The 25,266-nt window shown below is 35.8% G+C and overlaps 1 protein-coding gene across 2 annotated transcripts in view; it reads right to left on the bottom strand.

Moving 5' to 3' along the window:
• Nucleotides 1–25,266, bottom strand: part of LOC127389193 (transcription initiation factor TFIID subunit 4-like) — a 136,831-nt gene that overhangs the window by 35,553 nt on the left and 76,012 nt on the right. For both annotated transcript variants that reach the window (XM_051629461.1, XM_051629462.1), the window contains exon 14: nucleotides 9,447–9,569. In XM_051629461.1, coding sequence (XP_051485421.1) covers nucleotides 9,447–9,569 — 123 coding nt within the window. The remainder of the gene's footprint in view (nucleotides 1–9,446; nucleotides 9,570–25,266) is intronic.

Here is a 25,266-nt window from a genome sequence, read left to right as displayed (position 1 = left end):
GACAAGCTGCTGGTGGTAGATGTCTCTCCGAGCTCCCTCAGGCCCTCTCCAGCCCAACTCCCCCACAGAATCCCTTTAACCAGCATGCTCCTGTTTGACTCCAGGCAAAACAAAAACAAAAACCCCTTTTTTCCTAGTCACTGACTAGAACAGAGTATGTAACAAAAGGAACACCAAGATGAAGATCCCACTATCAGATATTTTTACTTTATTATTTCTTTGAAAGCAAAACGCAGTCTGTAACATTCAAGATGCATCAGGAAACTTCATAAACCTGCATTTAACACACATTTAGTCCTGAAGACTTTTGCATCAAATAACGTGAGACTCTTCAAAAGCCTGCAATATGCCTATTTCCAGAAAGTAAACCCTGTTTTTATCACTGGAAAAAAAGAGAAATAAAGCATTTCCTACATCAGAACTGGTTATAGATTAACAAACCTGAGTCTGTGTAGTAGGAAACAAGATGAGTCTGACAGGAACGCTGACATGCACAGCAATCCAACAAAAGCTTCTTGCATGTAATTAATGTTCTACAGGAGGCATGTTACTAACTTCAAACAAATGAACCACGGTGCTTAAAGTTAAGCGTGTGCACATGTCCTTGCAGGTTTGGAGCTCAAACACTTCTTGTGAATGTGGCCAAACAGGACCCATTTTGCTATCATTCTTACAAAGAAGAGATGTGCAATTCACATTGCTCATGTAAACTTGTAAACGGTTTTAACAAAGCTGAAAGACTACTTTCAGCTGAAAGTTTAAATATTTGAGCCACACCTTTGAATTTTACCATTGGTAAACTTTAGCCAAATTCTGAAAGAGGAATGTGGACAGTAGGAGACTTGTCAATGAACACAGAAGTGTGAACATTCATTTCCAAATTAAATCAGTGTTTGCCTAAAATAATCTTAAAATAGAGAACAGATTGTAGGAACTAAAAACACATCATGTTCATTGCACAGCAAAGTTCATCACAATAAATTTGCCTGCACCACAAACTGCTGATATTGTGTTCCCTGATAATGACATCACTTAAACCCATAGTAGGGAACTGACTCTAAAATTTGTGCACATACACGTATGAAGAATATGCACACATTAAATACTCCCAAACTGATAAAGTAACCTCTCAGACTTACACTGCAATCTTGGAAGACTTGTATATGGCAAAAGGAAACCATGAAAGGCCTCTCTTCATTCCTCTTTCTTAGACACTGAGCTTTTTTCAATTAGAACTACTTAAAATGAAAGGACCATTTTTTTTAACTACACATAATAAGCCAGCAAGTTCTCAATGAAATGTTTGTCTCTTGTCAACAGATGCTATCAACAGAACATTGTAAGGCAACATTCAACTGGTGGCAAGATCCATTTAAGGAGCATCAATCTAGACCTCCTGCAAGACTTCAGAAAGCTTGTACAGATAACTTCATGTTTTCAAGAAAGAGGAGCTTGTCTGACTATTGCAAACTGTTTTCTCAGTATCATACATTAGGAAATGTAAGAGACTCCCAGGCAGATTTACCCCAAAAGAAGAGGTTCTCTGAAATTGTAAAGACTTAACAAAGGCAGAATTTAGATAATGTTTGGGAGGAGGACTCAGACAACAGTTTGGTTCCACAATTTACATTAGGTAAAATAACAAGAATTTCTGTTCAGTACTTCTATGTAAGTTGTTTACAGTAGAAGCTGGCAATAGGATTCACTTCAAGTTCAAGCCTGTTTGCCTAAAGGCTCAGGGTAAACTAAAATGCTAAATTACTATTACCATAATTGTCACCAATATATTACTTGACTTTCTGGAAAGAGTCACTCTGAAAATATCCTAGAACGGGCATCCTTATAAAGTTCAAGTTCTTTGGACTTTTTCAAAACCTCAGCTTCTGCTAAGAATTTTTTCGCCAAGAAGAAAATAAAAAATATTCCACAAAATGTGTTTGGCATTGAATGGGATGGAAGGGAGAAGGAAACTAATCTAACTGACTGATCTGACTCTTCTAGAGGAGGATCAATTAAAAAGGAAGCATTGCCATTTAAGATACAGGTCTATATCTTTCCATCTGTATGTTAAACAGTTACACTTTAGAAATTTTCTGGTCAGGTTTTCAAAATTCTTTTCACTGAAATCTAAAAATGTCATAGCACCTTGGGCCTTACCTTCTGAAGTCAATGGAGAGACTTAAGTCAATTTTGACAAACCCTCAGCTAGACCCTTTCAGACTTTCTTTTCCTTAGTCTTATCAGATATATTTAGCCAGAATAAAGAAAAATTCTGGAATTCTAAGTGTCATAAAACCAGAAACTTCAAAATATATTTTATCCTTCAGCATCTGAACATCAGGAAGACAAAAGAAGACAATTGAAAACACAGAAAAACCCAATGTGAAAAAAACCAAACCATCAAACAAAAAATGACCTCACATATCCTGTCCCTACAAATCCTCAAAGTAGCTGCCTTTTTGGAAGAAAAACAATACTCTTTCACAGTAACAGCAGCAGACCCCTATAGGGATTGTCAGATAATGGATGAACTATTAACTACTCAAGTAATTTTGCCAAGTTCACATTTCCCATGCTAATCAGCTGCACACACTGTATCCATAAATAAAGATTGCGTTTACTATTACCACATTGATAAATTTATTTTCTTTTTAAAATGCAATATTTTTTTCCTTTTTTAACCAATGAGGAGGATTTTAGTTGGAAAAAAACCCAACACACACTATTCAACACTGCAGTCAGAAACCTTTGAAAAGCCAAGACAGAAATACTCTAATGGTCTCCTTTTGTGTGATATATCAACATCAAGCAGTCAGGTGGGATCACCTACCATTTCCATCTCCAAACGAAGTAAAAATCGAATTTGTCTTGGCCAATACAGAAAAATTACTAATATCATTGAACATCTGTCAGAATATTTTGTGTTACACAGATCAAAGGAATACACAGACTATGCAAACCTGTTCTACCAGTAAAAAAGAATGTTTTTGCTGGCACAGAGCCACTTTCTATTTTCTTGCATTGCTGCCTGACTTTTTCCTCCTGTCAACTGAGATTCATGCAAAATTGTTCTACTGCCTCCTGTCTTGCTGTCTGTATTCCTGTCTGTCTGCAACAGGCACAGAAATGTATTTCTAGATATTCCTCCAAATTAGAATACTTAATTATCAATGTAAACATAGCATTATCTTTCATGCCTTCCTACTTTTTACTGAGAGGTCTGTAAAATGCATTAGAATGTTGTTTACAAATCTGGCTTCACAAAATAAAACCAGACGTCTAAAAAACATAGAACATGCTTGTCATGAGTTAAAATACAGCCTGAAATTAATTTTTTAAAACTGAAAATTCACCAGTGGGGCAAATTATTTTTCAATTGAATTATCATCTATTTAAGAATGAGAAAATGGGTGCAATTATTCATTAGAAGAACAACCATGCAGTCTTTCAAAAGACTGATTTTCAAATAGATATTGACATATTTATTGTGAATTATTTTAACATTTGGCTTTTGAAAACAGGAAGTAAAGCAAGCCAGAGAAGCTGAAGATAAACTTGAGATTTTCAAAGATTCATTAATTCCATTTTAAAAAACCCAACAAACAAAACAAGAAACAAACAAAACAGACTCCTTAACTTTCTTCAGACTCCTTGAAAAATCAAACAACTAGAAATGAAATCATAACTGTCAGTAGCAATGACATCCTACACCAAACCAGGTCTGAGATAACCACTGCACTCTATCATGTCAGTGATAAACTGAGCAGAGAGTGCTTGAAAAGGCAATGATACAATAAATCATAAAAATTCCTTCTGTTCTGCTGTTAGTCTACAGATTTAAAAGCGCAAAAAGCTTTAACTTCTTGGACCATAAACACTTGCACAAGGTGTTCTGGTCTATTATATCTGCTTTTATATAACTCAAGCTTAACAAGTGTAAAGAACCTTTAGATTTCAGTGCTTTCTAAACATATGTTGACCACTTAAAACAAAAAGTAATTTATCAAGAGCCAACTATAAAAACCAAGCTGAGACTTGAGTTGTTCCAAGGATCTTTGAAAGTGGATGCCATAAAATTACTTTAGTTCCAAAAAAGTGAGGGAGTAGCCTAAAGATTTGCTCAGAGCATGGCAATCCCACTGACTGTTTTTTCCCCAAAATAAAAGACTATTCATTGGTTCTAATTCTTTCAGATCTGTTAGAAGCAGTTATGTCTCACAGTTAATGTTGGCTGATTCATAAACTTTTAAATCTGAATGATATTTTTTGAGTAGAGCCCAATGCACAACCCATCTGTAACAAAGACTTCGGCAAGAAGCACTATACATCTCTTTTTGTTTTGGTCAAGAAAAGAAGGACACAAGGTCAGGTTTTCCATGAGACAGCTCTGTCATACTTGTCTGACCTATTCCAAAGATAAAATTACTTAGTATCCTGATCCCTTCTTAATATTGTTCAAAATATTAACAATGACTTTGAGGAACAATTGTAGAGGTTGCTGAAATGTCTATGGATAACCCAAGCATGAAATGAGAATGTCACCTGTAATGTGCACAAGCAAATGAATCCCATTCAGCCCGGGATAACCAAAAAGAGACCATGGTCAAAAGTACATTTTCCCAACTATGTTGTACTGCCCAAGTGCCTCCCAAAAAATCATTAATTCATCCTTATACTTCCATTTGGAAATCAGGAACTACGAGCAGTATAAAGATCCAACAGAGAGGAATATAAAGTCTGCATTTGGAAGTCTGTGGTACAACACAGATTTCCAAATCTCTAACTAGAATCTTAATCATGTTTTATACAAAACCTCAACATGAAAACAGCTTTAAAATGTTCAAATTATACCATCTGAAAGATTAATTTAATTTTTAAAAAATTAAAAATGTAATTAGCTTTTCTCTACACAAAACATCACTGTTCTCACTGCAGTGGGACTTTCCAGGTCTGCAAGAACATTATCTTTCTTAACTAATATAATGGTTGGAATACAAGGGGTGAGAAAAGCCACAAAGTATCAGATCTCTCTTGAACACTGGCCCAATATATTGTCCTGTGGAAGATGGTGTTTGGGATAGTTTGCTGAATATTCGTAAGATGACTGCTCTTCCTCTGCATGAGAAAGAGGGGTTTTTTCCTATCCCTAAAATGACTGTCTTCAACAAGCGGTGATTCACTGAACTAGCCCCGAAGCTGCCTTTAGAAGCTCAGTATTCAAAAACCATCTGTGCCAGCAAGTACCAGGAGAGGGCTTTCACTTGATATTTAAACCAATTATACCCTCAGATATTTCAAACATATACTCTGTATTTATGTATTTTGGGATACTAGCCATAGGTCTTGATGAAAAGCCAAAATATTTAATTATTATTGTTATTAAATACAGACAAATACTTGCATTTAATCTCTGTACTTCAATTCCACAGTAGAAAATGAGGAACTTGGAAATACGCAAATTTTGCACTCGTTGCACCTTAGCACTACTCAAATATGTAACTTGTAAAGCAACTTGATCTAGTCTTGTGATAGTTAATGCTCTTCTAAAAGCTTTAACTCTTACAATTACATGAAAATATCTGTTTTATAAACAAAAACAATTTTTAATCCTAATTCTCAAAAGCCTTCAAGAAAAAACTGAATAGAATCAACATCCACAAGGTAAACAAAAGCAACTAAAAATTTACTATTTTAAATCTGACATCAGAGGTATTTAATGATACTAAATAAAGAGCTTAAGTGGTTGATGTCTTGCCTTTCCTGTAAATGTCTCCCACTGCCCTAACTTGCCATTCTCTGCTGTATACCAACGCAAGTACTAACAGCATTAATAAGAATTAGGCACTACTGCTGCTAAAGGCATACCATGGTACAGGATTATTAGGTATCTACTTGATAATAAATACATTAACATTTAAAAATATTTCCCAATACTTCTGTCAGGCATCACTAATTATTTTTTTTTTTAATATAAAATTCTCCAAATGCAGTATTTTCAACTTTGCAAGGCAGAGAAGCTGAATTATTCCAAAAGTATCTCATTTCTCTCTACCCCTGCTCTTTCACTCTTGATCTAAACTGCATTATAATAATAAGCAGGCTGAATTTCTGATGAGCTGCTGGCTGCTACAGAGGCAGCTGTGTTTCTAGCAGATTATCTAAAATATGAGAAGACAAGAAAGGTACTAAAAAGAAAGCAAATGAAGAGCAGGTGATCTCAAGTTTGCTGTCTCTGTCATGTTTTAAGTCCCTTTTCCACTGCTCACTGGGCTCTAGGCCAAACTACTTCAGCAAGATAAGCAGAAACTATTCACTTTTTATTGTCGTTAGGCTAGTTTTCTGCCAATTTATCAAATGGAAATGGGTTAGCACAGGGTACAAGAGCCAAGAGCCAATGAAAGGGAAGGGGCAGGAATGCACTACTAGGGATTGGGATAGAGATCACAGTCAGATTAGCTCAGGCTCCTGTGTAATCACAGTCTGCAACTAGTAACACATTTGGTGGCAGTGTTATTTGGGGACGTCTAGTCCCTGCTCATCCACTTTTCTATAAATGTTTTTGCCATTTTTTGGAAAGACATTTTTACATGGCTGCATGGAGAAGTGAAGGAAATAACATACATGATGTAAAAATAAACTCACTCCAAACCTGCAAATATTCCATCTCCCCAGTGTTAAAAACCCCAGACATACTAGTACACAAGAGGCAAATAATGGGCCTGACCTTGATACCTTTAGCTAAACCTGCCATCTGAAAAAAAAAGTTTGTTTAGGTATGGCTTGAAAACAAAGAAGTTCAAATGAGACCTAGCAATGTCAGAGAACAAGTTTAAAGAAAACACTCTTGAACAAAGTGCTAGCAGACAAATATTTACAATTATGAGAAATATATTCACATTTATAAAAGCTGTGTACGAGTTGCTTCTCTGAATACAATAAACAGCACTTCATCACAGAAACACAACTTTTCTGTCAACTTTTTCCCTTAAGCAAAATAACCATCACTACTCCCTAAATTGATCAAAAGTTTACTATTAAAAAGGCCTAGAGAAATTGTGAGCTAGTATTTATGTTGAACCAAGTTGGACCTCTCAGTGAAAAAAAAAATATCAAAATACCAAACGAGTTAGTTCAAAAAGGAAAAAAGGTAATATGTGTGCCAGGGTGCAGGGTTGATTTGTAAATGATATCTCTGGATCAGCAAATATGCAGTGTCCCAGCTGCAACAAAAGCAGGTATACATGTCAAATGAGATTAATATGGAGATGAGCAATTTCAGTGACAAAAACTGGATGTTCTGACAAAAAGGAAAAAAAAAAAAAAAGGCAGGCCAAGAAAGCTCTTGCCAAGTCACACCTTGCAAACAGATACTATCAGCAGTGGGGACTTAAGAGGCTTAGAAATTGCTTAGAGAAGTCAGAGGGCCATATACCACAGGGGAAGTCAGACATCTGAAGGTGGAACTGGGCTAAGGGGATGCCTGTGAGACTGGACAGTCTTACAATAGTTTTCTATATTGTTTATAATGTCCAGAAATCTAAATAAGAGAAATCAGATAGTTTTAGACAAACAATGCAAATTTCCAGTACCTTTTTAGAGAGAAACATTTTTGAGGAGTTTTTATCTGCATACCAGCGCTAATAAGTATCTCAGAAAAATAACAGAAAGAGGGAGTTTCTGGCAGCCAAACTGCATGACACAGCTTGTACAATACTGTAGATCTTATCCTCAGACAATACATTGAATAGTCTAGATACAGTATCCAAGTCCTTCAAATCATATTGCAGCCAGGCACCAAGGTGAGCTGGCCGGGATAGTTAGAAGCTAGGAGGAGAGGGAAGGGAGCAATTCAGTTTGAACTAGCAGAAGATCCACCCAACTCATGACTCCAGGAAATCCATCTACCAGCAAAAACTCCCAAGAATAATTTATCAATTGAATAACACATAAGTTCAGCAAAAGGTAGGCTAGGGGAGCAACAAAAGGAAGCAAAGATCTCCAAAAGCCTTTGGAATTTACCCCAGACCTTTACCTTTCCTTGAAGCAGTGTACCAGGACGGTAATGAGCTTCCAGAAAGAGAGGGAGACTGTTCACCATAACCCATACAGGCCTATACTTGTTCTACTGAAGGTGACCACAATTTTGTTCCTCAAACTACCCAAGCTCAGAAAAGGATCATTTTTTAAAAGAAGCAACACACACTAAGAATTAAATTACGATACTTATGAGAAAACATTCATTTTTTTTCAAGTAAAGATAAACAGGGAATGTACATTTGTTAAAAACTGAAAGGATCTATGTGTTATTAGAAGGTTCAAATTATTTTTTAAATTTATCTTTCTGGAAGCCAAAGCTATCACTATCCAGTTGAGCTTCTAATGAAAGCTTCTTTTGGCCTGTTGCTGCAAGATTTTTTACATGCGCATACAGAGAACAAAATTCTTTACTGAATTTAAGACAAGGAGGGAGACAAAGCAAGGGAATGTAACAGGACAACACAAAACCCAGGCAGCTCCCTCAGTCTGAAACTAATTTGATCAGAAAACAGGAGAATCTCCTACATATCTGAAGTCATAAGTCAACTTTAGAACATAAACAAGATTCACTTCTATTCCTAGTTTAGCTAATTCCTTAGCACTAATCTTAGCACATGAAAACAGAGAAGTCAGATAAAAGCTATCCAAAATGGGAAACAAAAAGGCCTTTGGAAATGCCTGGCATTTAGACACTCAGATGTCTGAGCCAAAACTGTTAGTTATTCACAACAAAATGTTTGCATTTTCTTCACCTCAGACATATAATAGGGAGAATGACTTTGACTCCTAACATGTAGGCATATTTAGCAGAAACAAAATAAACCAAACTATACCTGTACTGAACAGGATGGTACTCTTACAGAGTCAACCAAGGTAATGCAACCACATTGCCCCAGTCCTCCACCTTGGTTAATATGTATGTATCACATTTTTTATGATTTTGCACTCCATTGTGCAGTATAGCTACTTCTCCATTTATGATAACAGGAGAATCATACTAATGAATGTGAATCTCCTTCTAGAGCACAGTATTCTTAATAAACTAAGCAAGTCTACAGTTGTGGGTTTTTTTGGATATTTCTTCATGCCCCACTCTTTTCTGTTTTTCTTTGGATTATACGAAAAGGAGAAAACCAGTATAAAGGCAGAGAACAGTATAAGGGAGAGACCTATACTTCACATTTAACTTACTTTTTAAATATGCTTTAATTATGTGTTTAAAATTAACACTTGAAAATACAGAAGATGCCTCTTTAACTGAGGCAAGATAAACTGGACTCACAGTCCTTCTGAATTAGTAATTTGCATCCTGTTTTCCAAGAAACACAGTTCACTGAAAATACCACCATGTAGCATCTCTGCTAGGTTTTGAAAGAATAATTTATCTTTTTCTGTGTACAAACACATACCTCTCCTCCTATGGTAAGCAGTCCAGGGGAATCGAGCTTCCGTTTCTTGCGGGGACCGATCGCTGCCAGTGCAGTTAGATTGGCATCCCTCTGCCTCATCTGTGCAAGTTCTTGTTGCTGCATCTGTTAGAGAGGAAAAACAGTTTAGTTTCTATCCTGTTGTTATTTAAAAAAGCTGTTCTCACATTTTTGAGCTTGAGGTGAAAGTCACTCATGAGCAATCCCTAACAGTACACTTCGCTGTTCCTAGAAATACCATCTTAGCAGCTCAAGCATTTACTTGCAGTAGAGTAAGAATAAAGTTACAGAAGTTCTCTTGACTTTCCATGGGATTTCTGCTTCCAAATAACTCAACTGTTTTTGAAAACTCCTTATCCTCCAAAACTGCCCTAGCCAGTAAGTACTAACTACATATCTCCAGGTTAAGATTGATATTAAGACTGTAAATACCAATCCAAATCCTCAAAAAGGATCTCAAACATATTCTCTCTCATATTTACTTGGAATGTTTCAAATATACTTGATATTTGCTTAAGAAATCATATCTAAATCAATAAAACAACTCTATCTGAATGTTAGCAAAAGGTAATGCTGACACAAAACTTACCAACTGAATCTACAACTGCTCTCTGGAATGCAGATTTTAGGTAACAACACTTTTGACTAGTTTGAGGCTAAGAAAACAACCTGCCAGCTGCATTAGGTAACACTGCAGCATTATACAGAAAATAAAAGAAAATACTCTACCAGATGAAGAAGAGATAAGATTTTGTGTTAATTGTAAAGTATAGAATCATTTTATAGAGTTAATGATAAGAGGACATATTCTCATGAACAATATTACTGTAATAAATATTCTGATCTCAATACTACACCAGAATAACTTATTAGGTAAAGCAGCATATGATTTTAGATAAAAGCTTTCATAGCTCTTAGTAATCACTCTTACTAGTTTCAAAACTTTGGGTTTGCAATAAATTCAGAGGAGGTGTTTGCTTTCTAAACCCATTTATGTCACATTTGTTCCCTCTTCAACAGAAATGCACAAAACACTACCTCAAGAAATACAGAAGTGATAATAAAAGCATTGTATGACACAGATACAATTCTTCATCAAAACAAAACTGGACTGGCAAGTGTAGATACAAGTGTCTAAACCAATACTTACGTGTGAGCTGCATATACAAGTGGGGCCTGAACATTGACCAATGTTAAAAGGACAGGAGATTTAAACAAAAATGTACCAATGTATGGTATCTTCCCTCCATTCACTTCTGCCTAGAAAATGCACATCCTTTTCATGCAGCCTATTTAGTGCATTTTTCAGGTTTATTCATTTAGAGTTTGAAAACCCATTTTACACATTTTTTGCAACTTCAGTTATTATCATAACTTCAGTATAACATTACCTACACAGACATGTCTCACTTATCTACAGGACCAAAGAATCTTCTAAATGCAAAAAAGAAACTTGGAAAAACATCTACATAATAGTGCAAAGGTCTGTACATACTTCTCTTTGCCAACTCATATTAGGTTTTTAGCTCAAATATCTTTGGCTCTCTTCCAGATTAAATGCCAGTTAGACAGACCTGCCCGCTTACCCTTTCAAGGTAGATAGCAACAGTGGTGAGCTCTAATCATTTACAAAGGTCATGATCGGAAGCTAGCCCGTAAGCAGTCATTTAAAATTCGATTGATCCCTATTTGTAGTCAGGGAAAGAAAATGGACATTTCAGCTGTATTGTAATTATGAGGCTTCAAGGCAACTGTAAATAGATGTGCAAATCCAGATACTGGCAAATACCTTAGAGAAGAAATTATTACTATAGTATAACATATATCCAGGAAAGGTTGAAGATAAAACTGCATATAAAAAAAGATCAATCATCTTTTTGCTAATTTGCCATGCTTGCCAGCCTATAAGGGTTATCACAATTATCAGAAGTCTGATGAATATTTAAGTGAGGGCCAACTGGCTTAGAGTGATCTAAGACAAAGTTAGAAAGTGGATGGCTTCACAGAATAAGAAATTTTGCACTGAAGTATTTGTTTCCTGCCAGGTGCAGGTCAAAAATACAGTCTGATAGATACCTGGTATCACGCAAAGGTTATTAGGAGCATCTTATCCAAAGTCACCATTTTCAAACCAACAGTAAACTTTGTATTGCAATATACAGTGATTGTTTCAACATGTTATATTAAACACATAGTCCCTCTGAAAAGTTGCTCTAACTTTAAGTTAGTATTTTTTTATTTTTGCACATACAGATTGTAAAGCAAAACAGGCCGTTTCTCTAAATTCCACATAGTGGAACAAATCGTGTCCTCAGTTCAAAACCTGCAAAGCATCTGATGCTGTTTCACCAGGAAAACAGGGAATAGATTCAGGAACCTGCAGAAGAGTTTGCACTCATTTATTCCTCCAGTTGTTTATCCTTTCTTTTTTTTTTTTTTTTTTTCAGTGAGAAGAGCTAATTTTTGACAAATGTGTTATCCTAGCACTGATTGCCCAAACAAATACACAAGATTCTCAACTATGTATAATTTAGCACAAGACAGGAAACCTGGCTCAGCATACAGTGCCAAAGGAGCTGGGCTCTATCCTGCTGACACTGGGTGAATACTGGCAAGACCTTCCCCTTCACTCTCCTGTGCCCCTCACCCTGCTTCACCCAAGCTTATCTGTTTAGGCTATAAGTTCTCCAGACCTGGATCCTCCTCTACTATGTGCCTTACTTATCATCTAGCACCTCTGGGACTAATACACACTACTTCAATACAAATAAGGATTATGCTGACAGGTAGAAAAACTCCACACAAAATCACAATACAGTTTCTGATACTGGTTTTACAGTACATACCTTGGTATACAACCTTCTTATGTAAACTTAATGAATACTGGTCGAAAAATATCAAATACATCAAACACACATACATCATCCGTAAGATCACAGTACCCTACTGTTTTATAAAATAAGGACTGAAGTGCTGAAATATTGATAGATACTGTCTTACACATACTCTCATAAATTTAAGAATTAGTTACCACTGGTGATTTTTTTTAGAAACTCATCTGACAGCAGAGAATAATAAAATTATATTTAAAATAACCAAAATAATTATGATACTGATCCTGATTACCCACAGAGGCATTTGTCTTGCAGTGGTTAGTGTACTCCAGCTGGCTTAAGGGAACATCTTTGTAGTTTATGGGTACTTACTAGTGAGACATTTGACAAGATTCTTGGATGTTATTTAACATCCTAGAGCAGACTAACCACATTGTTGCCTTCTTCATATCCCCATTCCTACTTTCTCTTCTTTCCATCTCCAGGTCACATACTTATGTTTTTCATACTCTACACCATATTTTATCTGTACCAGCCTTTTCCTACTCATCATCTACTCTTCATCAAAAAAATTCCAAATCTTGGCTTTGTTTAAAAAAGAGAGGGCCCTAAACCTTTCATAAAGACGTTTACACACGTGGTGTGGCTGCTAACATCTAATTCAATGGGAGCTTTTAAAAATTAATGCCATGGAGGTAAGAGCTATTTGTAATAGCCATAAAACTTGATATGGCTATTGCAGGTATCTTGCAAGAAGTTTAGGAATACCCAAACAGTTTTGTGGGAGTTGTGTAATTAACACAGGTTTAATTACTCTGCTTTGCTGTCACCAGAGATTACTTTTCAGAGGTGCCTCTTGTAGTGCCAGATGCCAAATGCACGACCCTGACCAGTGGAGGCTCTTTTTCCCAATATACTCCGGAATCATTCTCTACATCAAGTGGAATTGACTTGGCAATCAGTTAACCATACACAGTAATCACCCTCTGAATTGTCAGCTCTGACAATAATGTGAATTAAATGTAGCCATCTTCAATGTTCTGAAATTACTCTTTAAAGTACCTGTGAAACTAAAGCTACTTACGCTTCTTACTTTATGTGATCAATTACATTATGAAGTAACAAAGCAGCCTGTTAGTACAATATAGTATTATCTTCTAACTAAGCCAGTTAATAATTTCTGGATATTTAAACAAATGAAGCACCTGTTAATATCTATACATACTGATAAAATAAATACATTTTCTGCTAATTAACATGATTTATCAAAATTAATCCAACTCACATTAACCGAGAAGATTGCAACAGTTGGACAGCTGTATTCATTCACACTCTCATTTTCATATTGAACTGCTGATGTAGTATCACTCTTTAACTTGCCTTTATCACAGTTAGTATGGATATATTTATCAACAGCATATTAAAATTTCAGCCCTCTGGGAGGGAAGCAATGTAACAACTACCTTTTTTGAAAGTAAAAATATTTATCTAAAACACAGACGAATATTCCAATATATCACACAACAAAAATGCTTACAAATGAGATGCTGCTCCTTACCTGATCCTAATTTATTTTTGCCATGCCATTTAATTACCAAGAAATATTTCTTAATTTTAAGTTAAAGATACCACTCAGATGAAAAGTACAATATAGGAATTAAGCATCAATATTATTTCACACAATGAAATATTCTTCTGTGATGGTGGCATAACATTAAAACCACAGAAGGAACACTACTTCACCATTTCAATGAAGTATAAGCTAACAAGAGAAGTTCTAAAATGTTAGCCTGTTTTCCTTAGCTAATTATTTGTTAGGATGCATTTATGTAGTTCAGAAAAAAGTGCAACAAGCCATATGCCACAAGGAAGACAATTACATGTTTATCTGAAACTCCAACATTAGATTCTGAAATCTAGATTTTGTAATTTTCAAAAATTAAAAATGCACTTATTCATGGCATGGGTAACAGTAAATAATTTTGCAACAGAAACCAAGCATTTACTGTAAGCCTTTTTCATTTTAAGTCTTTTCTGCACTTTGAGCCATTGTTAGAACGGTCACTAAGACACCAATAATTAAATACGTGCTATCAATATATGCTCAATGCATTTTTTTCAGTCTCAGATTTCTACTTCCATCAACAGTTGTGGCAGTTTCACACAAGTAGAAGAAACCACCTGTTTCACGAATGAGTATAGATTAATTTTGAAGATTTATTTAGAAACTATATCCCCTATCCATTAGCCTAACTAGTATTACAATAAATACAGAGAACAGTGAAGATTTAAATGAACTTTCCACTTTCTCCAAGATTAACTAAACCAAGAGCAAATTCAAGAGAGTTTGGGCTAGAGGAATAAATTATATGGATTTGTTGAAGATATGAATGCTGGATCCTTGTATGAACACCTATAGATCTCAACTCAAACACTTTCTCTGATACAGAAAATCAAAAGGCCTAGCAGTGGCTGTTCAAGAAGGGATTCTTCCTCTTCAGTGGGCACAAAAGTCTGTTAACACCAGTTCCACAAACACCCCAGTGAACCTCACCTGCTCACCCAGAACCCACAGGAAAAGGGAATGTCTAACAGCAAACGAGGCACTGCACCACTCATCAGAAAGACAGTAGTTGTTCATAACCATTAGCAAAAAGCATCGTGAAAGGAAGATGAAATGAGCTCCAAATGGAGGGCAAAACCTAAGCAACTTCACTTTCCTTGAAGCAGAAGCGTAGATGACATATGGGCCTGAACTGTAGTTGCTAAGGACTGCACTGGGAAATATTTCCTTCAATATCATTAGAAAGTAAGAGGACAACTGAAACTCTGAACAATTCTAGTCTACACATGAATACCTTCAAAAATAAAAGGGAGAAGAGGGAGTGGCATCACATGAGAAAGGAGGTGTTTCTCCTACCTAAAGGCAAAAATCAGGGGTGTTTTTTGGCCTAGAAGGAAAATAACCCAGTGACAGAGAGACAAAGATTATTGTAAAATTTAGTTTCTGCAGTCACAGAGCCAACTCAGCCCACAAAGAACTAGATTTTGGCTACTTACAATTCCCAACACAGTTCAGAAATACCACCTAAGAGGAGAAGGACACAGAAGAGGCTAACAGCACAAGAGAAGCTATAAATATTGACAGACTGTAAAGCACAATCAAGAATGAAGACAGCCAGGAATGAACACCAAACAGGAAATTGGCAATGCAGAGTGCTAAATGGCAGAAATGTTTGATGAAAGCAAGATCATATAAACAATGATTTAAGCACTGAAGTCTAGCCAATAGGCATCAATGGAAATCCCTCTTAATTCTGTTTGCGATGGATGGTTTAATTCCTGATAACAGGGTCATACACTGGGAAAAGCTTGTCTTAATTGATGGTTCTGCAACATATATCTATCAGTCTCAGACAGTGATTACACCCCCTGGAAAAACATCTTTTTTGCTGAGAAAAGCCTGAAATGTGGAGCCATTACACATCCTAAGATGTCCACAACAGAAGGTGCAATTAAAAAATGAAACTCATTAAAATGCTGGCAGTAACCTCAGCAAGTCCAGGACAAGATTCAAGAATGATCAATACATCAGGGAACTTCAAAGAGAGAGTCTTGAAAAACAGGTAATGTCTGCAGCGTGCTCATGCTATGCTCCCATCTCTGTTTTGCACTACCCAAATCTCTAAAGGTCAGCAGAACTCCTACAGCAATAGCATGCTGGCTGGTAAGAAACTGGTCCCATGTAGCTGAAGTTTAGAAATGACACCACCGTAATGCAATACTGGAGAATTTTTACATGTGTAATAGCAAATCTGAGCACATTCTGTGACACTGCTGAACACTCACAGCTCTGCCAAATTATATCTAAATTGTCTTCAATACAAAAGCTGGATGCTACTTCTCCATAAGCATTTTCCCACATCTCAGTAAAAGCTCTGGTCATCACTTGCAATGGCTGTACATCTGTTTGGAGTAGATCAAGATTTTACTTTACTGAAAAAGGTGTGTGTGTATTGGGGTTTTTTCTTCTTCTTTTTTTTTTTTTTACTTTCCCACACACTTTTAACAACAGTTGAAAGTTATTGCATAGTGTTTGAAAAAATCACCCTGGGCAAACTCTAAGCTGGGAACATTTCAGACCCCAAGATGAATGTTTTTCAAAATAATGAGCATCTGAATACAGTTCTGGAACCTTAACTGGGGTACTTGTGGCAAAGTGTCTTCGTACAATAGACATTTATGTTTATTACATCTAATTTCATCATGTTTTATAAGTTTACTCAAATTTTCCATTAACATTTGCCCTATTACTTTCAACACAATATATATCAAACTTCTGATATAGAAAACACCAGATGCATCCTGCCTTTCATTTTTATTTTTCCCTGAAGAAAAGCTCAACTGTAATTTTCTCAAGAAATATATGCCTGGTTAAATGCAATTTTAAAAATAATTATCAGTAAAAATTTAATTTTATCTCTTTTGTATTCAAGACCATAAAGTGCCTGAACTGATTCACGTATATTCATAGTCAGAGGTTTAATTTTCTTGGAAGTATCCTTAAAAGATTACTCACAGTTTATAAAAAAACTCAAAAGCATAGGTATCTATGAACAAATTATTGTTAATTCTGTATTTTCTGGGTTGCATTTTTGATTTTCCAAATACAATGCACTATTTTAGGTTTACCTTAAATTAAAACAATTTATTTCTACAGCTCTCCATCTCTTAAGCTATATATTATTATCTATATTATATAATGTATAATATTTATGGTTTTTAGAAAGATATCCCTCAAATTCCTCTGAAAGAGTTTTACAACAATGCTTTTTTTGTCCTTCCAGTAACCCTAAACATTACATTTCTTCATTCCTCAAGAACTGTTGTTGGAGCTCCAGCACATCATGCCTGGGTTTGGTTACGCTCTTCCTCAAACAACTAATCTCCAGTAGCACCAGTTTCAGACTCTTCTATACTAAGTTGCAGACACCCCTATCTTAAGCCTTGGTATTTGTTAGGTTCCAGAATGATGTTTGGCAGACTTGCTGATCCAACCAGAGATCATTTGAGCAAAGGGCTTCTGAAGCACAGAAACTGACAGGATCAGCATTACTAGAGCTGGCAACTTCTTGAGCTGGTAACTTACTTGTAGTAAGTTAGAAAAAGTTCTGAAATTATTTCCCTAATATCTGATATTTTAGTCTTATCAGTCTTGATTTTATTTTAGAGCAACTCGTCAACAGACAATTACAAATCTTCTCAAACTGTTCTTCAAAGGAAATAAGACATACTAATACAGAATAAACATGACTGGTGCAAGTACCAGCCAAAAACCTTGATGGCTTGTTCACAGGCTCCTGAATTCAGGTGCAAGCAACAGAAGAATATCCTCACTCCTGGGGTACTGGTGGGAAAGATTAACATCTTTTCCCAGGCCATGTGTCAATCTAAGTGGGGGTCTACCATCTTCCTAAGATTTCTAGGATGTTCTCCTAGTTACAGACTACAGTTACTTGTTGAGCCGTGGCTTTAGTTAGGGGGGTCTGACAGAAACACAGGGATAATGGGAGCTAACTCCACTGAGAGAAGTGAGGAAATAAGCTTTGTTTTTTTAAAGTCATGCACTGGAAAATAAAAGGCTCAGATGGACCTCCCAATCAACCTTGCTATCAACTCCTCCCACTTGCAGCTGGAGTGCATGCAGTAACTCCTGGAGGCTATGCTGCCCACTGTAACAGTGTTCAAGGTTGTAATCAACTGCTCTGTTTTTCAGACTGTGTTTCAGAAGTACCCACAAAATAAACAGTTTTTAAAAATACCCTTTAAAGAATATTTCATTATATCTGAGTAATACAACAGCTACTTGGATCATGAGAACTCTGCATGGCTGCTACAACTTTGTGTTAATACTATGAGACTCCATCAATAATTTTATCTGCACAATCTTCCCTGGGCATCATGAGTTCAAATAGCACAGTGTGGCCTTTTCTTACTTTTATTTCTATTCCAACTCTGGCACACGCTTGAAATCCGAAATAATTAAGAACCAGTACACCAGAACTGTACCCAAAGCATGGGGAAAGTACGCCCTTGTTAGTATATCAATGGAGTCAACGGAAGAAAGACCTCAGCTTCATAGAAGTGAAAAGTGACAATGTGTTATGCCATAAAATCTCATCAATCTGAAGTATTTGCATAATTTTTTCAAATGAAATATTTCTAATTTTTGCCAATATTTCTCTGCCTATATGCCATTAGCAGAAAACTTCAGAACAGTGGAAAGTTTAAGTGTGATTAAAATACTAGTTAACCAGAAATTCTGGTAAGAGGCTATATTATCCTGATTATTCCAAAATAAAATGCCCAGATTTTTATATCAGTCCCTTGATAGTAGTCCCTCCTACCATTCTTATGGGAAATCTGTATCTTGAAACTGCCAGCCTCATTTGAGGAAATGAGGCAAATGTAGCAATCTACTAAAAATCATTTGGCTGCGATAAGTAATTTTAATCAAATAGTTGAGAATGGCATTGGAGTTAATTTCTGAAGTGCCATAAACAGATGGGAAATGTGTAGTGTGGGGAGTGGTTGCGCACTTTGAACGCAATATCCTTTTTTGCAGTCTTAGATTGTGGTTTGATCAAGTCTAAGTGACACGACAAAAACCATTTTAATTTCTTCTGAAACTATATCCAACTAAAGACCACACAACATAGCAAGTATGCTACTCATTTCAAAAGTGAGATTTGAGGCAGAGCAATATCGGGAACAAAAATAGACACCCACCTTCTTCTCCACGTTAAAAGTTGCAGGGGTAGTACTGGGGGTTTACTTGCAAAATGGAAGTTCCAAGAGGGATGCAAAACAAGCTCAGCATTTAAATAATCTACACCTTTTTACTTCAGATTTAACTATAGCAAAACTGCTGCTGCTCATTTCTCCTGCAGATCAAGGGAACAACATACCACAGTGTGGGGACAAAATATTTCAAGCAATTTTTCATGCACTGACAAGTAGTAAATTAGGGAATCTTGTAAGTACAATACAGTAGTCATCCCCTTCTATTGATCACATATAATTTACATCTTACAAAGATGTGAATTCTTGCATTCTCACTCCACAAGGAAAATCTCAATGATTTATTCATTTCAAATAAAAAATAGAAGGTAGATGAGAAGAATTACTTCACAGGCTGTAGCTTTCTCAGGGCACTGGTGCTAGGCTCTTCTTTCGCACTGCCCGAAGGGCCTTTGTGTGCAAGTCCCTCTAATTAACAAGGTGAATCATGCAGCAGTTCCCTAATTAGTGAACATGACAAGCCAATGGAAACAAGCAGACAGACCTGGCGTACAGATATGGTCAACAAAAGGCATAGCAACACACCATTAAAAAAATGTATATTTCATGTAAATAAAATACAAAAAGTAAAAGAACTAGCATAATACCTAATTTATCTTTTCATGTTTTATGCTTATTCCTCATTTATTGCAGATGTAAGTAAAGACACAATAAACCAAGTCATATCACCTCTCCAAAATCAAAGAGCAGCTATCCTACATGAATAGCACCTGCTTAAGGGGCTTTGTTTTCCCTCATTTTTCTGCTTTAAAGAACTGCAGTTACATTAAGTTTAGCACTTACAAAAATCTATTAAATTTTTTTCATCAGTAGAGCAAATGAGCACAATAGTTGCACTATTATTATTGCATTATAAAAATGCCTACATTCCCAATACATAATTTTTAATTTTTATATAAGGATAAATAAATAAAAAATAAAAGTGACTAATCAAATTATCAGATTTGCATTAAAAAGGAAATAAAATGAGCTAAAATGTACCTCCTTACATTCATATTTTCAAGTAAAATATTTTTAATCTTTCACTCTTCCTTCTGCTTTTCCCAAAAATACTCTCCCTATCTGCAAAACAACACATGTGGGTTTGATTAGTTTTCAATTTACTGAAAATTGAACCTTTGGTCTAGATCTTAATGATCCTTCAACATACTAGAAGTTTAAAATGTGTGTCACCAACAGAAGAACATTTTAAACAGAAAAATTCCACTATATTCTTTGCTGTCTATTCCTTGGCACATCATAATAAGTGAGGAAAACTACAGATTATTCTCTCACTACAGGTTCCTCTTCTTCACAATCTTGAAAATAAGTATTTCTAACTTTCTTTTTCTAACTGGGCAAAATTTCCTTACATTCTAAAATTGATGTTCAAAACACTGATATTTTTTTTAGACATGATTTTTATGACAAGTCCAGTTTTAAAACACTGGATTAAAATACTGGCTCTTACAATAATGGTTCTACAGGTCTTTAAAGATTCTTTTTGGGGTACAAATTGAAAAATATATTTAATGATGCTCTATTATAGATCTGGTTAGCTGATTCTAAGCAGTGTTAAATTCAGTGGAAAAGTTCACAATAAACACTATCAGAGATCACGAGCAGAAAGCTAATTTGCTGTTTTCATTTTCCCCCCCCCCCTTTTTCAGTGCATGTGAACTTCCCCCAGCTCCTTTTAGTTCCCACTCAACGTAACCATTCTTAGGACAGAGTAGAACAGCTTTCAACACAGGCAGAAAAGTATCCTCCTGTAACATCAAGGCACAATGGATAATCTAACAACTGAACTATGATCTGCCATATGCACAGAGGAAGCATTCAGCAAACAACCTGTCACAAATGCTTATTGTTTCAGGAACCAACTCACCAAAGGACTTTGCTTGATAAAATATATTACAAACTCTGGCACACAATTTATTATCAAAGACAGCTGTAATTAAATGTGAAACTACTGTAAAAAGAAAACAGACTTGGTGCACTAAAAAACTTTGCGCACTCATTTGCACCTTAAATAACAAAATCAAAGTGAGGAGATCAGAAATATATGCTAACTATGCAAAAACAGAAATTAATGCAAAAATCACAAAAACAGTGGCCAATTTTCAAATAAATGGTATACATAAGCACAGATAATTTTTTATATAAAATTACAAAAATATTTTTGCATTTAAGTAAAAAAATTAAACTTAGCTGATAAAAATAAATAATAATAACCCACAGGAAATGTTCTGATAGGAGATTATACCTTATACCAGAGGAACAAATTCTGTTTGAGTACTGCCAAACATACAGTTACTCCAGAGTTAAAATCTTGTGACTGAGAAGAATTAGATTTCCAGTATTTTAAATAGAAGGAATGTATATTTTAAAAGTTATAGGAGTAAAAATAGACTAAGAGGCAAACAGGCAAAAATGAAAATCCTTGACAAAGTAGTCAGATCATTCTCATATTTGACAGAGTCTACCACATGTTCTCAGCATTCCTGAATGCTGGCATGCCTACTAAGGCAGACATTTCCTTCTCCATCAGATTTAGAGGGCTTGTTTTTCAATTGCAGACATTTCCTTCTCCATCAGATTTAGAGGGCTTGTTTTTCAATTGCAGTATCAACCAGAAACAATCTCTCCATGTAGATGGACAGAGGAGGTTTTTTTTTAACTCATTAATTATTTTTAATGCCTCCGTTAAAATTACCTAAGGTTACTTATGAAATGTACATTTATGAATTTTTTCTTTTTGTACAGCTGAGATCACACAAATCACATTGTAGCATTCACAGAATCATCAATTGACAAATTTAGGAAACACGCATTTTAGATAACGTAAAGGTGTGTACAAGATACTGAAATACTCATTCTAACTGCTCCATATCCAAAACGTCAACAAATACAGCACAACCCTATCATGAGACCTCAGCACCTTCTACTGAGCACCATGACTGCACACAACACACACAAGTTTGGCTCTATGAGAAGTCTAATAGAAGTCTATTTTATCTCTGTGTAAATTATAAGATTAAACATTGACAAAACTGGGCTTAACAACTGATGTCTGAAAACTGTGCCAGTGTCTCTCAAGACCTGAAGTTACCTTTCTCCTCCAAGAAGTGACATCTCTAGTATAATCCAGAGCACTGTTCAACTTCTGCATCCTAAAATAAGGCCCAAGTTTTTGACCTGAGACTAAATTACAGAAGGTTTCACTAGTGCAGCTGCATGTTCTTTGGATGGAGGTCTGTATCATTCTATCTCACAGTCACGTAGATAATTAAAAAAGGCAAAATAGCTAAAAGATTAAAACAATGTATATTCTTAGAAGGGAAACAATTTATCCCATATTTATTTTTTCTGACACCCCCTGGTAAACAATGGATTCCCTGAACATATTGATTAAGAAAAACTGGCAACTGCTAATGATAGATCATTATTAAAATAGAGAATGATTTTGTTGAATACTGAATTTAGTCTTCCTCAAAATAGGAAGGTGAAAGTGTTCTACTTAATTAAACAGCAGCATATACAGTGAAATAGTCATGTATATACAATAACTTTAATTATTACATGTTATAGTAAGACAGTAGATATCCCTACATATTCTACAGGTACTCTATGCTGGCGAGCCTATCTCACTTCTCCATGGACATTCATTAATGCTGGGCTGCCTTAAGACTAAGGGCTTCTTATGAAAACATATACCAAACTTTTCCAGAATTTAAACATAGATTTTGAAAATAGAAAAAATATCCAATGTTTCATTAAAATGTGCTCTGTTCTCACCAATTTAACTTCTATTATGTTCCTTCTAAAGTAAACCTTCTCCCTCTCTCTTGCCTTCCTGTACAAAATTAACACCTGAGTTAATTTCCCATTTTGTATACTTGACACCTTCCTGAATCTTACTTGACTTGTCTGACATGTTTGCCAGACAAGGACACTTCCTTCCAGGATATATATATTTTTAATTGTTCTTACTTTTTGGGAAATTAATGGATTTTCATGCACCTTGACATGTGAAAATGACTTTTGGCCATATAGGGTGAAAGCCCCTTTAAAAACCTGATAGTATGTCCAAAAAGAAGATTAAGAGAAATCTTCAGAAATCTATGTGGTGTTGTTACTGTTTCAAGGAATATAAATGTTCTGAATACAAAGAGATTCACTGGTTGTGAATAGAAAGGACACAGAAGTGTAAGGAAGCCTGCTCCGTACTTCAGATTGCTTATTTAGATTTTCGCATGGCTGTGCACAGTCAATAAACCTATAAACTGTAATTGCATCATACTGTTTTTCAATTTGCCTCAATTCTACAGACACCGAGATATCAGTTTTAAGGAAGCTGTAAAACCTCAGCGTAGAGATACTCACCAGCACAAACACAGAACAGTTTCCCATTTCAGAAAATCCCATTCACATCTTTCTGATCATTTCCAAGGAAAACTAGAAGTTAACTATCAATTCAGTAACAATTTTCAACACTAAATGAAAATAGAAATCTTACCAATTACTACTCAACGGCCTAATGACATTAAAATACAGTAATACATTTCCAATGTTTATATTTTAGATATAATCACATCTACCTTCAGCAAACACATACTTGAGGGAAAAAAAAAGACCATCCTGTCTACATTGTGAATGGCAAGAATACATTTAATACATTTTATTTACTTTAAAAATTACTATTACTAAAAGGAACTACTTTTTCAGGGTATGTTGAGCAGTATCTCCTTATTCAACCAAGATCATGTAACTATTGGGAGACTCTCACAGGCTGATAAAAATGTACTGTTAATGACAGGACTAAAATAAAAATAGGAAATAGATGCTAACACATCTTTCACGACCTCTTCATGTCACTGCCCCTCCACCTGGCTTGTAGTTTAGAAGAAGAGTGTATAATATAGTCTGGCTACAGACAGAAATTTTTAGCATGTACCAAGTCAAAACTGATGCTCCTTACCCTACTGTTAACTAATACATATTCCTTAAAAATATAAATTACCTGAAAATGACAAGAAAACAAATGTTCATATTACTTCCCAATAAATACAAACATAAATTGTCACATCCCAGCACAGATGGAAAGATGCTGATAAACCTTGTAAGAAAATGGTAGCATACCCTTTACAAAGCAGATTGGCAGAATCAGGTTATTTCTTTGTATCTGATTTCACAATCTGCTAAATATTTTTCAGCAAAGCTGTTAAAATTAATGTCCTGTGTATCTTATGAATTACTTGGAGATACACAAAAATGTTGCGTGCACATATATCAATTGTCTCAAAAATGTGCTGGCAAGGAAGTTTTAAGTTACTCTCTGAAAAATTTTACTACTATGGTTCCAACTTGAACTTTACTCTCATGAACCGTTTCATCTTCCAGGCTACAGAGAGATCACAGAATTTACAGAATACAGCGAGTTCTACAAAACATACACATTTCAAACAAGGTCCTGCCATTGTAAGATGACAGAACATGCAAATACCCTCCCAGACTACAGCCGGGAAGTAGTCGTGGGGACCACGGGTAGATCTTTGTCTGTGGGTCTTGCACAAAGAAGAGAGTGAAGATTTGTCAGCAGGAGGTATGCAGCTGATTGCTGATGGCCAGCTGCCTGCTGCCGGTGCAATGTGCAGCACCCAGACTGAGTGGGCAGAGGAACAGAAGATTTAGTAGGTGCGTCTCAATCCCCTTAGGTTATAGCATGTGACGCGGAGCGCCCGGAGGAACTGGGGGCAGATGAAAGCTGGCAGCTGTGTGCTGCCCCGGGCGCTCCCAGGCTGCCAAACAGGGCTTACAAACATGTTAGCTCAGCGGCAGAATTAAAGCCCTCATTCAGGTTTATTTTGGAGTAAGAAACCAATGTGCATACAGAGGATGGGGGAAAACTTGCCCTGCAGGCTGAAGCCTAAGTACACCTTGACCTCTCCTTGCAAGCTGCCATATAGTAGGGCAAGCTTGACTAGGGACCAAAACATCTAAATAATAATTTAGATTGTTGTCCAAGCAACCTCCTCAGTTTCTGACAAGCAGACATGGCTGATATTTGCTGCCCTCTACTTATTAAATAGGCAATCATATTCTGAAGTCTAAAGCACTATTATTTT

The sequence above is a fragment of the Apus apus genome, chromosome 11 (assembly GCF_020740795.1).
Source record: "Apus apus isolate bApuApu2 chromosome 11, bApuApu2.pri.cur, whole genome shotgun sequence".
Classification (NCBI taxonomy): domain Eukaryota; kingdom Metazoa; phylum Chordata; class Aves; order Apodiformes; family Apodidae; genus Apus; species Apus apus.
Note: the sequence above shows the minus strand (reverse complement) of the source record. Positions and strands in the feature narration are given on the sequence as shown.